The sequence below is a fragment of the Pollicipes pollicipes genome, unplaced genomic scaffold (assembly GCF_011947565.3).
Source record: "Pollicipes pollicipes isolate AB1234 unplaced genomic scaffold, Ppol_2.1 Scaffold_3087;HRSCAF=3621_pilon_pilon_pilon, whole genome shotgun sequence".
In the NCBI taxonomy this organism is placed as follows: Eukaryota; Metazoa; Arthropoda; class Thecostraca; order Pollicipedomorpha; family Pollicipedidae; genus Pollicipes; species Pollicipes pollicipes.
Window position 1 is genome coordinate 20,582,555 of NW_023596225.1, and position 15,254 is coordinate 20,597,808.

At 53.5% G+C, this 15,254-nt stretch overlaps 1 protein-coding gene across 1 annotated transcript in view; it reads left to right on the plus strand.

Moving 5' to 3' along the window:
* The first annotated feature begins 870 nt into the window (after positions 1–870).
* Positions 871–15,254, plus strand: part of LOC119089863 (putative transcription factor ovo-like protein 3) — a 28,621-nt gene continuing 14,237 nt past the window's right edge. Inside the window, exon 1 of the mRNA XM_037212671.1 lies at positions 871–1,155. Coding sequence (XP_037068566.1) covers positions 871–1,155 — 285 coding nt within the window. The remainder of the gene's footprint in view (positions 1,156–15,254) is intronic.

A 15,254-nucleotide genomic window follows, 5' to 3' on the forward strand; every position in this document is an offset into this window, starting at 1 on the left:
CAGTCGAGACTAGCTGCACTGTGCGCCATAGTTTCCAGGCAGGCAACAAATTCCTACTGTTGACAGGCAACAAAACAAGTTTATCTAAATATAACACGATTATGTCGCAGTGAGGGCCGCAAGGTGTCCCAGTTTGTGCGTGGGCATGGAGTGTCGGTCTGAGCTAGCGTCGGCTCCGTTTCAGCCACGGAGACCTGGGAGCGGGTGCCAACGTGCGAGCCGCAGCCGGCGGCGCGCTCGCAGTGCTCGGCCGTGGCCGTCAGCGCGCTGCTACTGCCCGCCGAGCGACGCCGGCTGCAGCGGCCACACAGCCATCCTGCCGCCGCCGCTGACGCCGGTGCTGACACCGCCGGTGATACCGCCGGCCGGCCAACCGTCCCTGTGGTGCACGCTGACGTGCTGCACGCCCGCCGACGCGTGCAGGTGGGGCCAGTGACGGAGAGGCGGCCCGGCGCACCGCCGCCGCCGTCGACCGAGGCCGACCGCTGCGGCGACGAGGAGCGGCGCGCGGCGGCGGTGCCGCGGCCCGGCCGCGAGGGCGGCGCGTGGCCGCGCGTGCACGCGTCCGGCAGTCAGCTGCTGTGGCGAATCTCGCAGGTGAACCTGGCCGGCCGGCAGCAGCCGAGCTACTCAGCTCTGAGCAGCTGCAGCGGCGACAGCGTCGAGATGCAGCCGATTGGCCCGTCGCTCACCGCGTCCTCTGAGCTGCCGAAGTCGTACAGCACGCACGCCATGCCACCGGTGGAGATGAGCGTCGGCTGCGGCGGCTTCCCACGTGACCACGTGTCGTACCCGGACCTGCTAGGCGGCGCCGTGCCGCCGCCGGAGCCGGTCAAGCGGCACGCGCCGCGGCCCGGCCCGTGCGCGCCCATGCTGACCGGTCACCGCTCGCCGCGGCTGCCGTCGCGTCTCTCGTCGGGGGTGTCGTCGTCGTCGTCGGCGCGGCTCATCTGCATCACGCACGGCGCCGACAGCGACGGGACGTCCGACTACTCGAGCATCGAGCACTGCGACATCACCGGCTACGACAACCCCAACTACGTGGGCTACCGCGTGGCGGCGCTACCGTCGGGTGCCGAGTTTGAGATGGCGCCACTGTGCCGGTCGCAGGACTCGGGCATTTCGGAGAGGCCGCGCTCGCGATCCAGCAGCCCTGTGCGTGACGGCGTTCAGTTGGACCAAACGCTGGTGCCCTACTACCCCCCGTCTACATGTACACACTCGGCGGCAGGGAGACGTCGTCCGTCACCCGCTTCAAGCGGCCGCTCTCCGTCTGGCGGTTTCAGCTGGTGTGAGCTGAGACAGCGAGCTTTCCGGCGGAGGCTGCGCACGCGCTGCTTAGTCGCTGCTTGCGCGTCAGTGGTCGGTATTTGTCGTTAGCGGAGAGCAGGACACCATTATGACCCTTATGTTGTTCGCCGTTGGCCAACCCTTGCTGCGTTATTGATCGTGTCGCCTGGCGACATCGTACATGATTTCCTCTGAGACTTCGGTCGTGGTGTTTAGGGTCTGGCAGGCCACCCTGTGCAAGGTGTTAATTTTTCTACTCACACACGAGTGCCATCTCCGTTGGGCTTATCTTTAACTGCTTATTTGCCTGTCGTTGCAGATGAGTGATTGTTGTTCTTCGTTCGTTCCGATGCGTCGCATATGTCCTAAAGCCCTTGTAAATGTGTGACGATACATTGGCCTAAGGAAATAGTGAAGAGCTTAGCGATCAGTGGAACAGGTGGGTTATGCATAGTGCCGTGTTGGCTGTCCACATCAGTCTTCCAATGCTGCCGCCCGTACACCGTTGGATGCACCAGAACCAATCCACATCTGCCTCGCTGGCAAAGTCGTGTTCGAATTCTCATGTTTTTTGTTACCGAAGCAGGACCGTCAAACTGAAGAGGCTGTCGTGGGCGCTGCAATAGCTTTGTGTGAGAACTGCCAGCAATTGTGAATGTTGCTTTGTTCGATGGTGTGTATACGGAGCGTGTTTGAGTTGGCGTGTTGCAGTGGTGCCGCCGGATGGCCGGGGCCCGGTGCTGCAGTGGTGCTGCAGGCCAGTCCACAGATACTCGCAGCCGGGTCGAGATTCCGCAGCACGAACGTCTGCACGTGCGGCAAAGTGGCGGGCTTCGCCGAACGAGCGTATGCAAGCACGGCGAAATGGCGGGCTTCGCAGCAGGGGGGTGCGCGAGCGCGGCGAAATGGCGGGCTTCTCAGCATGAGGGTGCGCGAGCGCGGCGAAACGGCCGGCTTCGCGGCATAAGGGTGCGCGAGCGCGGCGAGATGGCGGGCTTCGCAGAGCTCAAGCGCGGCAAAATGGCGAACTTCTCAGCATAGGGGAGCGCAAGCGCAGCAAATGCGCGCTTCGGGTCCGCCGCAGTCTGGGCTTACCAATAACTGCTGAACATGAGCAGCATTCCTGCTTGACACTGGCCGTGTTTATCACAGACGCTGCTCTCGTCACCGTGTAGGAGATACTCAAAGTTCTGAACACAGGCTCGCACGATGGCATCTGAGCGCTTATTTGGAACCCCGTAGCACCTGAGCGCTTATTTTGAACCCCGTAGCATCTGAGCGCTTATTTTGAACCCCGTAGCATCTGAGCGCTTATCTTGAACCCCGTAGCATCTGAGCGCTTATTTTGAACCCCGTAGCATCTGAGCGCTTATTTGGAACCCCGTAGCACCTGAGCGCTTATTTGGAACCCCGTTGCACCTGAGCGCTTATTTGGAACCCGTAGCACCTGAGCGCTTATTTTGAACCCCGTAGCATCTGAGCGCTTATTTTGAACCCCGTAGCATCTGGCGCTCCACGAAGGGTGTGCAGCGATGCGCGACGAGTTCCCCTCAAACTGAATATAAAAAATAAACTGCCCATATGTTCAGGGTCTCTGTGACCTTTAAGAGCTTGTGTGGACGTAATGCATTCTGCGATATGGCTAAAAGCGTCACATCTGCGCTGTCTGTTGAGCTAACGCTGTGGAAATTGTTTTCATTGATATTGAAACCTATTTCAAACTTGAATGCCGAGAGACAAAATACCCTCGGTAACTTGCGTACAGGTGTGTATGGCGATGTACCGACCAACAGCCGTCCCACCCTTGCGCTAACCAGACAGAACGCGAACATTCAGGAGCAGATCTCACCACCTTTTACACACCTCGATGTGGTAATTGTCTTTTTTTCAAGCAAATTCTCCTCACAGTTTGTAATGATGCGCGTTAACTAACTGCGCAACGTTAACCAACGTGCACCCCCTTTCTCCCCGCACGCCACCTCAGCCCGCGTCACGGACCTGACACCAGGGGGTGTGGCGGCGGACTTCTGCGCGTGCGATCACCGACTCGGTGCGCGGTAGATGAGTCGGTATGGGAATGCCCACCACGTTTTAATAACGAAAACGAAAAAGTGTGCAAAATCTAGAAATTACGCTTATTTTAAGATCAAAATGGCCACGAACTTTACAGATATTGAACGTTTTCACAAACTTAGACGCATATTTATCATGAATGTGTAGTATATTTATACGCGAAATATGGCGGTGCTTACGGTCCATCGCTCCGTTAACCTGTGTGTCTCGTCTATGATAAACCGTTTTCTGGATCAATCATTTGAAAATGTGGTTGTTAAACTTGTAAAGGAAAATGTGTCCATGGCTCCAAAAGGGTAGCTACAATCGCTCTAATTTTCTCCGTCGTTCAAGAGCTAAATCCACAAACATCTTAACCTATCCTGGCCGAAGCACAGGTCGTTTAAGGAGAGACGTCAGGCTCTGTCACTGAGCTGTTCCAGTTGGGGCATACCGCCCGCCCTAAACACACCGAGAACACGGTTAGAATTTTAAAAACCTTGTTTTGTTATCCAAAAAGGCCATGCAGTGCTTTAACAACTTTGGAAAACATTCCGCTCTTGCCAAAGTCAGATTGTATTGCAAGAGCTTGATAAGTAATTTTCAGTGCATTTTACAAAGATGCGCCAGACCAGACCCAATACGCTGCCTTCCTATTCCGAAAATAAAATTCGACAATATCCGTTTACGAAACCGAGCATGACGTCCGGGGCTGCGTTTGCTAACAATGACGTCGTTTGGTTTGATTTACAGGGACCGGCTGGTCTTGCAACCGGGTTTTCACTACCACTTGCTAGCAAACAGGACCTCCAAAACCGCATGAATTCGCAGCTGCATGATTTTTGTCATACGAGAAATATCCGACTTTTAAAATGTTCCATCAACTATTCTGAGTCAATTGTTTACCGAGTGGTAAGGCACAGGCAGCTTTTAAACATACTTCCAGCTTTAGAAAGCCAATAACGCAAGATTATAAACGAGCGTATGACCCATGACCTGGCACTGGCCAACAATTGTGACGTTTGGCCTCAAGCCTCAAGGTCTTACCCTTTCATTAGGATCAATTCCAACCGGAACGTGGGATTGAGGATAAGTCGGTAGTATAATGGGCGAAAAGTGTTTGTGCGGTGGGCATCAGCATAACCCCTGTTCCGTAAGTGAACGCCAAGCTGCAAAATGACAATCTGTATTTGAACTTTCACAGTGAACATTAGATCATGGGATCAAACTTTGTCCGCTAAGCATGGTATTAGAGGCCTCACAGCTCGGTGAAGGCCAGCACCCTTGAAGTAGCAGAGGACCCATTCGTCAAAGGGTTTGCAGCACGATCTGAGGTTAATGGAAAGGCGCCATGCAGTCCCGTCACACGGACGAGGCGCCACTCTCCTCGGTTCCGTGACTCTTGCACCCATTTGGAGATGGCAGCACGATCTGATGTTAATGGAGAGGTGCCATGCAGTCCCGCCACACGGACGAGGCGCCAACCTCCCCGGTTTCGTGACTCTTGCACCCATTTGGAGATGGCAGCGCAATCTGATGTTAATGGAGAGGTGCCACGCAGTCCCGTGACACGGACGAGGCGCCAACCTCCCCGGTTCCGTGACTCCTGCACCCATTTGGAGATGGCAGCGCGATCTGATGTTAATGGAGAGGTGCCATGCAGTCCCGCCACACGGACGAGGCGCCAACCTCCCCGGTTCCGTGACTGTTGCAGCCATTTGGAGATGGCAGCGCGATCTGATGTTAATGGAGAGGTGCCATGCAGTCCCGCCACACGGACGAGGCGCCAACCTCCCCGGTTCCGTGACTCTTGCACCCATTTGGAGATGGCAGCGCAATCTGATGTTAATGGAGAGGTGCCACGCAGTCCCGTGACACGGACGAGGCGCCAACCTCCCCGGTTCCGTGACTCTTGCACCCATTTGGAGATGGCAGCGCAATCTGATGTTAATGGAGAGGTGCCATGCAGTCCCGCCACACGGACGAGGCGCCAACCTCCCCGGTTCCGTGACTGTTGCAGCCATTTGGAGATGGCAGCGCGATCTGATGTTAATGGAGAGGTGCCATGCAGTCCCGCCACACGGACGAGGCGCCAACCTCCCCGGTTCCGTGACTGTTGCAGCCATTTGGAGATGGCAGCGCAATCTGATGTTAATGGAGAGGTGCCATGCAGTCCCGCCACACGGACGAGGCGCCAACCTCCCCGGTTCCGTGACTCCTGCACCCATTTGGAGATGGCAGCGCGATCTGATGTTAATGGAGAGGTGCCATGCAGTCCCGCCACACGGACGAGGCGCCAACCTCCCCGGTTCCGTGACTGTTGCACCCATTTGGAGATGGCAGCGCGATCTGATGTTAATGGAGAGGTGCCATGCAGTCCCGCCACACGGACGAGGCGCCAACCTCCCCGGTTCCGTGACTCCTGCACCCATTTGGAGATGGCAGCGCGATCTGATGTTAATGGAGAGGTGCCATGCAGTCCCGCCACACGGACGAGGCGCCAACCTCCCCCGGTTCCGTGACTCTTGCACCCATTTGGAGATGGCAGCGCGATCTGATGTTAATGGAGAGGTGCCATGCAGTCCCGCCACACGGACGAGGCGCCAACCTCCCCGGTTCCGTGACTGTTGCAGCCATTTGGAGATGGCAGCGCGATCTGATGTTAATGGAGAGGTGCCATGCAGTCCCGCCACACGGACGAGGCGCCAACCTCCCCGGTTCCGTGACTCTTGCACCCATTTGGAGATGGCAGCGCAATCTGATGTTAATGGAGAGGTGCCACGCAGTCCCGTGACACGGACGAGGCGCCAACCTTCCCGGCTCCGTGACTCTTACAGCCATTTGGAGATGGCAGCTCGATCTGACGTTAATGGAGAGGTGCCATGCAGTCCCGTCACGCAGCCATTTGGAGATGGCAGCTCGATCTGACGTTAATGGAGAGGTGCCATGCAGTCCCGCCACACGGACGAGGCGCCAATCTTCCCGGTTCCGTGACCCTTGCAGCCATTTGGGGATGGCAGCATTGATCCCCTTTGCGGCTGACCTGTAGTTCCCAGGTCCTCTCAACTGGTCGCTGACAAGTGACAAACCAGCGGCCTTTGCTGGGGATGTCTGCTCAGTGCCCTTCTGAGCTCACCTTGAAACCGAGCACCGCTTTTACTTACAACTAGTCCATCGCAATAAGTTGGTGGGGTTAAACTAACCCAACTCGACGGTGACACCTACGTGTATAGTAACATACAAAGAAAGTACAGGTTAGGAACTCTACCAAACACCGACAGGAGAGATCAACTGCGTTTACAATATTACCACAAATAAAGGAATTGTATCAATAACATTCTTATCATAAGCCGCCACCACACAAGACAGCGAACAAAGAAAAACAAGGTCGATAATCTTATTACGCGTGCTGAAGAGAAGGGCTGCAAAGTACCCACTGAAATACGTTATCAGACCGCTTTTGATACTTTTGAGGGGTGCGCCCGTCAACAAATGACGATGGATGGAGCAGATTTCGCTCGCTGCAATGCCGACGAGTCCAGGCGGATACATCTCTACGTCCTCTTACAATTGCCGCAACGGAAAATAAATCAACGTCGTATTCTCCAAAAGTGGATAATGTATATAGCCGAACACAATCGAAATTCAGGTGCTTCATTGCATGAAATGTCCCATGAGATGCACAGCCGTGTCCATTGCCTGACCTCCGCCGCCGACAGAAGCATCGACGATCAGCCAGATGTAATGTCACCACAGGGACAGCCCCCGGACGGCAACACAGGACTGATAATGACCTGACTGAAGCCTCATCACCAGACACCTCACCTACTGATTGCCCCGGCCGTGTGAGGGGCAACACGTGACTTGGTCCTGCCCGCAGACTGTTTATTGATAGCATCCAGTAATGCAGCGTTGCAACGGTGCTCACTGTTTGCAGCATCGAATGCGGCGTTTGTGTTGCTTTCAGAATAATATTTGCAGTCTATTTTGATGGGTCTGACGACAGGCGATGGGTTTCACTTCTGTTCACTCCGGTTTCGTGCATTTCAGATTTGGCACCAAATAAGGCCCCTGTCTAACAATGCTGTGGTGTGAACGTGAACGTGAGCGTGGAAAGGGTTAATCTTTCTTCGCCATGTCAACTTGTCAACCCTGCCGCTTTTCCTCTCCAGGTTGGCGTCAATGGTCAGGTTGAATGATTGGAAGAGCATGATTGCTCCCATTCATCGCACCCATGTATAAATTGATGCACATCAGCACTTGCAGCCCGCGACTGACCTTCTTTCTGAACGGCACCGAGACCGCAGTCGCGCCCACTGAAAAGTACCTTGGAAGCTCACGCCAGCCCATGCACCATGTGCAGATAGCAGAGGCGGTTTCTAACGCCACCCAGAAGCTGGAAGTCGTGAGACAGTCATTCGCCAGCATTGGTGTTTCACGCCGCCACCCTTGGCATGACTACAGTACGTCCATTTTGGTGCAATTATTCGAGGGTGTAGCATCATCATTTGGGGTTCGTGTGGCGAGTTGAATCAGGAGTGGCTGGAGTGGATTCAGTGACGAGTTACGCGGCTCGTCCGGGAGGTAAGGAATCGCCCATGTTCTGGGATGCTCAGACTCCAGCTGCCCTCGCTGTGCTACTGACGTTGCAGGGAAGACATGGTTGCAGCGTTCCAAGTGTTTCACGGAAGTATGTCTTTGCCGGTGGGCAAGTTCCTGATAAGACACGACTCGGAAGCGACATGACTTCAACAATGCAAGCTGAGAAGACCTCAAGCCAGGACCCTCGTCCGTGACAACTCATTCAGCTCCTGGGTCGTAAATGACTGGTACGCTGTTTCGCCGGCAATACTATCGCCATCTGCAGTTGGGCAGTTTAAAACTAAGCTCAATTTACACTGTGTTGGCACCATGTACGTTAGCTCACACTGACAGCATTGTTAAAATGAGGTTGTGTTTGGTTACCTGAATGGTATCTCGAAATGACCGGAATCCAAAGGCCATGCGCCCTTTTAACTACTGAACGTCATGGGTAGTGTAGGTAGTTTCATAAGTTATAGTTCAGAACTCGTTGGTGGAACTGATGACGTGAACCTAACGTTTGTGTATCCACGATTCAAATATGATTCCTGAACTCATTCGGTTTTGCCGCATGTTGGCAACGGATGTCTTAACAAGCATGCAGTCAGCCTGGCTGGATGTTTGTTGCGGCTTAACACGTTTAGATTTGGTTTCCCAGCTCACACAACAAAAAAGCCACGCACGACGGCACTTACAATACTCCATCAGCGCCCGTAAGAATACACAGGTGGTGCGGCCGCTGGTAAAAGCTGCGCCAGAAGTTAAATACGACTGGGCAACGGCCCGGGCCCGGCCAGATCTCACTCACATCGGGCCTCTTACCATCGCTCCTCCAGTCTCCTTTAACTTCCTGAAAGTGTGGGATGTTTCTGTGATGGGGTGCGTGCGCTGCGCGGCGCGGCTGCCGGACCGCCGCTGGGTGTTTGTGCGTCGCCGGCTGCCGGTGTCACGCCTTCCCACAAGTGCAAATTTATACTGAGGAGCGCATTGGTCAGATTTGGGCCTGTTGGTATAACGCGCACGATACGAAACGTTGTGACTCTGGTGTAACCGACATCGACACGCGTACACATATGTGAGCCACAGAGCTAGGATCAAGCGGGAGATCGGGGCACTGGCGGGATGGTAGGTCCGGTCAGGCACCATGAACGACTGTCTCCCCATACATGGTTCCATAGCCGCGGGATCCCGCTTCCAGAATTTGGCTGGTGATAGTATTTAAACGGGGAAAAAAGTGGAACAGGACACATCGAGAAAAGCTAAACGTCCTAAATTCCATGGTACACCCAATTGGCGGGATGCCAAGCAACCGGTGAATCACGTTGCAAGGGTTCGCTGAATTTAATTCCGGAACCCCTCTCATCCATAACTCCCTAGCTAATTCGCACAGACTTCATGCATTCGGCGCCCCACCACATTCACTTCAAACATACACATCCACCGGCGCCCACGCCATCCGACTCATTCTTTGCTCGCACATCGGTAGGACCTCTCCTCTACTCGCCCCTCCACCCCCTTATCCAGCACCTCGCATTTTAACTGGCATATCTGCGCGAGTGGTCGCTGGGCTAAATGAAATTTTATTTGCCCACTTCAAACATACAATGAACTCCCGTGCATACCCTGTTTGAAGCATATTGTGTCAATATGTTGTCAGCCTGGCACCGATGCAGCTGCTAGGCCGGCATCCAGTATACCAAAGCTGGACGACTGATTCCCTCGCATGATCTCCGGGGTGACGGCTCCCTATTTGGACGCCGGCCTCCCGCGCCTTATCCGCGATAGGGTGACCACCGCTCCCTCGGCCACGCCCACCGCTCCTTTGGCCACGCCCACCGCTCCCCTCGGCCACGCCCATCGCTCCCTTGGCCACGCCGAACCGCTCCCTCGGCCACGCCCACCGCCCGCAGCTTCCCACTGCTGCGCACGCGCCTCAGGCAGCGCGCCGTCCAATACGAAGACGTCTCCTCCGCTGCTTCTGTGCCCTCGCCTCCCGCCTGCCGGAGCGGGCTTTGCGAGGCGCCGCCCCCACAGCGCGTTCCTCGGAGGCCTGGAGGTAGACAGCGCTCCTGAGGGCACAGCGGAGTCCCTCGGCCCACGAGCGCCCGACTTGCGTTACACCTTACAGTGTTCACGGCCGGCGCGCTCTGGAGACTCGGCCCTGACTAACTTGTCCGACGACTCGGTCCCTTGTAGCGCTTCCTGCAAGCGTCGATGACGCGCTCTCTATCCGAGCCTGAACTTGTCGCCATCAAGGGATCGTCATCAAGAACATGTCGTACAATCACGTCGGAAGAGAACGGCCTGTGTTCTGGTTCTCTCCCGAGGCGTCGCACATCAGCGGATAGGTCCAGTTACCACCGTGCATAACCTCGCATCTCGGGTCTCTCCCAACTGGTCCCCGCCCATACCTGGCCTACGCTTTTTCATGCCGTCACGCTTCAGGTCAAGTGAGGGAGAAACGAGCAAGTCGACCGTTTCCCTCGTTCGAGAGAAGAGAGAAACCGTGTTTTCGAACCACGCTGCCCATTAAATGTTTATGTACGTGAGAGCAGAATGGCCGTCGGCTGGCTCATCCTGACTCGCGACCATGGTCGAGTACAACATGAACTACGGCAAGACTGAGTAAACGTATGGCTATTGCCATCACCGGCCTTGGGAACGGTCCGGCCCGCGTGTGGCTCACGATCATCGATCCCTTTAGCTCCCAACCTTTCATCTTGTCGTGGCCTCATGGTTGCCTCTGTGCAAACAATTTAATCGCCACCAACCCGTATTTACAATTATTCACACATAGTCACATATGAGCCCACTTGTTGGACTTCGTTCTCCTTCCTTACATGTGACACATCACCTACTACTCCCCCCCCCCCCGTCCTTGATTATGGGATCCCAAGCCCTAGGGTCACAGGGTCACTTCGTCTCCTCGCTCCAAGACGCAGTGCCTGCAGGGAGGGTCGCATAATCGGTGTCCCCCCCCCCTTTCCCCTATTGCACAGGGAAAGAGGTCGTCATGGTCCATGCCCGCTCGGTGGGTAGGGGCCAGGGGACGTCCTTCGGAGCGCACAGCCGTCTATGGCCCGGCTAGGACGGGGGCAATATAGCCTGTGGACTCACGTCATGCTGTGTTGTCCGCCGGCGTCCCGTTGCCCGCGGAACCAGAGATCGTCACCAGGTGATCAGCAGCGTCGGGCCGTCCTGTTCTCGATGTACGGCTGTCGGCTCTTGATGCGCGGCTCTTGACCTCTTTTGTCTCAGAGACTCCTACCCGAGACTCGCAAATTTCTTGAAACTTGGTCAGCTCGCCCTCGTTTTCCGCCTGGTCCAGTAGTGTGGCCTGAGTGCCACCTCGGTCCAGTATGTTGCCGGCCCGCATGCCCTACTTCCAGGGTTCGGCCCTCGCCGGGCCCGGGGCCAGAGCTTGGGCGTGGCGTCGCAGGCGACGGCGCAAGTCCCGCCCACTCCTCTTCCTGCTTCGTCCTCGGGCGGGCCCTGTGCGATCCCCCTCTGGCCAAGTCCCCACGTGGCGTGCGCGTCCTGACACCAGCTGGGTGGGGGGGGGGGGGGGAACAGCGGCACCGGCGCGGCGGGGTCCTCGGGCGGAGCAGCAGACATTCTCATAACATACTAGGCAAATATCTCAGCGTACATGTTTTTCGTAGGCAATTGGGCGTTCCGCATCCATTAATGCCGACCCGTCTGGCTGACGGCGGCGTCTCCCTTTAAACGCACTAGTCCGTTTCTGAAAACAGCGTTTCGCCAAGGCCCCGCTGTCCAATTGCGGAGTGATCGGCTGAAGCGTCTGAAGGATCTGCATTCTCTTATCAGGAGCTGCCCGGTCTAATCGTTATGTTTGGTTGATCAAGGGGGAGTTCCTGGCCACGGCCGGCTGGCTTGCCGCCCACACCCCCCCCCCCCCCCCCCCCCACACACCCCCCCCATCCTCCCCGCCCCGCCGGAAGCTCCACCGATCCTAGGCGGGGCGGCGCGCAAAATGGAAAGCATGGCAATGTATGCTTATGAAATATTTTCCAATCTGACCTGATCGTTTCCATGGGGCATCCCAGCTTTCCCTAACCCATCAAAGCTTGCTGTTAAACCTTTTCTAACTCCTCCGAAATGAGAGGTGTTTTTTCGGAGCGGTTTGGAGAACGCTGTGGGTAAACGTTAGTGGTGCAGTTCATTCATGCGCTTTTTTTGGCTTCCTTTGTTGTCGGACAGAGACAGAAACAAAAGTCTGGGGTGTAAATTGATGCAAATAAATTACGTGAGATGCAATTTTCATAGTTTCATATTCGTATATGAAATAAACAATAATAAGTCATTTCCCTAGCGTCAATGTAAAAAAACAGTATCGTTGCACAGATTTAGTAGTTTGAATTCATTTTTATGTTCTACAACGTGCAGGTTTTATTGCCCGTCAGTGCGTCACAGCTGTTTGGTTAAATTGCGCGCTGATTGGACAGCTCTTGCTTCTCCAAAATCATTTTTATGGCAACAGGTTTCAGCCCCTTTCCCACCCCACTTCAATCTAATCTCACCTGTGTTTTTTTAGGGGTGACAGCCCTCCAAAGCCCTAGCGAGGGGGACGCAAGACTGTCTTGACAAATGGCCCACTGATGGTAAAAGGTGGCCCCCAAAAAACATCGCAGGGTACGGCCCATTTGTTAATGAGGGCATGCTTTTATATACCATTTTTTCATTTTTACCTTCTATAACTGAAAACGGAAGCCATAAATGACGGCGGAGTCAATTCTATTTGAATTTTAGTCAATGACCTGAAAAAATTATGCGTTAAACGATTGCATTGACTAACTGCCGACGGTCCTCACTTAACAATGGTCCATTAAACCTTCATAAAAAGGTAGAATTCAGAAGATTTGCCATAATTTTGTTCAGGTTTCTACAGAGACAATAAGGACCCCAAGAATGTAGCCTGTAGACTGAAATAAATCAACAATTTGTATTAACCTGGTCAGGCCATGTTTTGGTGAAAATATCCAACATCTATTCAGGACTGATTAGTGATGCAAAATTGTGTGACGCAGTTTTTAACATACGCGCTCGTAAACCTTAGCAACAAAAAGCTCCGTGTCAGGCGGTGCAGTCTTCATTGGCCGGTTCCGCAGCTAACACTAAGTCGTGGCCGACAGGCGGACAAAAATGATGACGCACCTGAAAGAAGCACCCCTTAAATTAATGTACCCTTTTGAGACATCGAACTGTACATTTAAAAGGCAGTCCGGGCGTTTGTTTAACCTGCGCAATTTTTGGATTGATAATTAGAACGGATTGCCTTGACAGCACCACAAAGTGGTGGTGGAATTGGAAGAGAAGAAATACAAGCTGTATTTTTTGTATCGCTGTAACTGTTAAGCGGTTCAGAGGAGTGACCGCCAAGCTGTTTAAAAAGATACTCCCAGTCTAACCTTTGAACGGTACGATTGGTCACTGATCACCTCCAGGATGGATTATTGAACACTGAATGCTGTCAACCACTTCAGAAATTTACATATTTAGTTATAACCAGGATATGTACATGTGTACGCATATACATGTGTGTATGTAGCTGAAATATACAAACGCCTGTTGCACGCATACGTAGTTAACATCTCAGCGTGTTGCAGATGTTCCATTACGCAATCGAACAAAGCCGTTTTGAGGAACATATTAAATAGAATGGCATATAATGGTATTATCATATCAAATAGAAGGACATATAGATACAAAAATAATAATTGTGTTGCCTAGATCAGATTTTTCCATTAAAAAGTATATCAATGGCCATCAGAACGCTTGTTCCATCATATGTGATATTTGCTTAAATGTCTTTAAATATGAAACATTCCTCTTTAACAACCATCGTGAGAATTAAATCCGTTGGAAGTGTCGTGGTCGCCGTGATATATACGATATCGCCACGGTGTGGTTGGTACTCAAGGAACATGATGTGTTTCGGAGAGATCACCGGAAGCGTTTCCGCGGGTGTTGTCGACGGGTGTTTCGACGGCGCGTGGAGCGACGACGCGCTGGATGACGGAGATGCACCTTGGCCGCGCCTTTACTTGGACGACCTGCGGTATGGTCTGGTTGCAGCGGGCACTGACGTGTGCACTGTACGAGACGAGGAGAAAGCGTTCCTCCCGTTCGTCCTGTCGCACGCCTCTTCACCCAAAAGTGAACATAGTTGGGGATGGTATGCATTGTACCGTCAGCCCGTCCTTCCCCAAGAAACCCGGGGAGAGCCCAAAAGCTGTTGAAAAGGCTCGTTTAGTGGACGAGGCAACTGATGTACCAGGTGGGCTTGCCAGCGCTAAGAGTGTGGGTAACAGTGGAGGTGGATTGATGCTGTCGTCGGCCCCAGGTACGACCCTTCGTGTTTCTCTTGAGTGTCAGAACTTATCAACCCAGGTCAGTTGTTACGTTTCGAGTTATAGCGTTTATTGTATCCTCTGGTCTGTACAAGGCTGATGATATCGACCAGTCTGTTTAATTGCTAGCTGATTTCGCGGTTTGGATGTCCCATGTCGCTAGGTCGCTACAGACCCCTTTTCGAGTTTTTCGTGATAGCAGTCTTTTTCGAGATGCTAGTTTTGCCAAGTTTTCAGTCGTGGTGAAGGCGGTGTGACCCTGTGGTCGACGTGGCCGGTCTGCTGATGCCAGACAGTTGGTTAGGTCAGCATGGCCATATATTGGCTGATCTAACGAGGCCATACATCTCTGAAATACTTTCTTAGGCAACACAACAATTGGATGAAGAAATTCCATTGACCTAAGGTCAGGCACGAAGGTCAGACCAAGGTCAAACCAACCTGTCTTATTACTCTGGGGCTTGCTATGCGGGGTAGTTTCTGGTGCTCATTTCGAATTAATTGATAACAGGAACGTCATTATGCATCGTTCATGGACTTCTTAAGGGTCAGAATAGGCCACTGACCTAAAATAACACGGGTCAACATTTGAGTTTTGGAACATAATGCTTAGTGTAATTGTGTAGCTTATTCAAATGGAAAACTCAAAGCAGTCTTGTAAGATTTGATCACCATGATCTTCAAAAGGTCAAGCAAGGTAACTGGCTTTCATGAACACGTGACCTTTTCCTTAGAACAGGTATCTGGGTTCTGGGGACACTTGAGAGACCGACCTGGGGTTTGACCTTGTTTGACCATATTTGACCCAAAGGTCATGACCTGGGAACCTCAAACTCTGACCTAAGTGAGTTCACGTGCACACCAGCACACCCTGCGTCTCTAGCTCCCTTAGTTTCTGAGATCTCAGTGGGGGGTCAAATTGGCCCCCATCCAACCGAAGCGTATCCAACCGGCCACCCG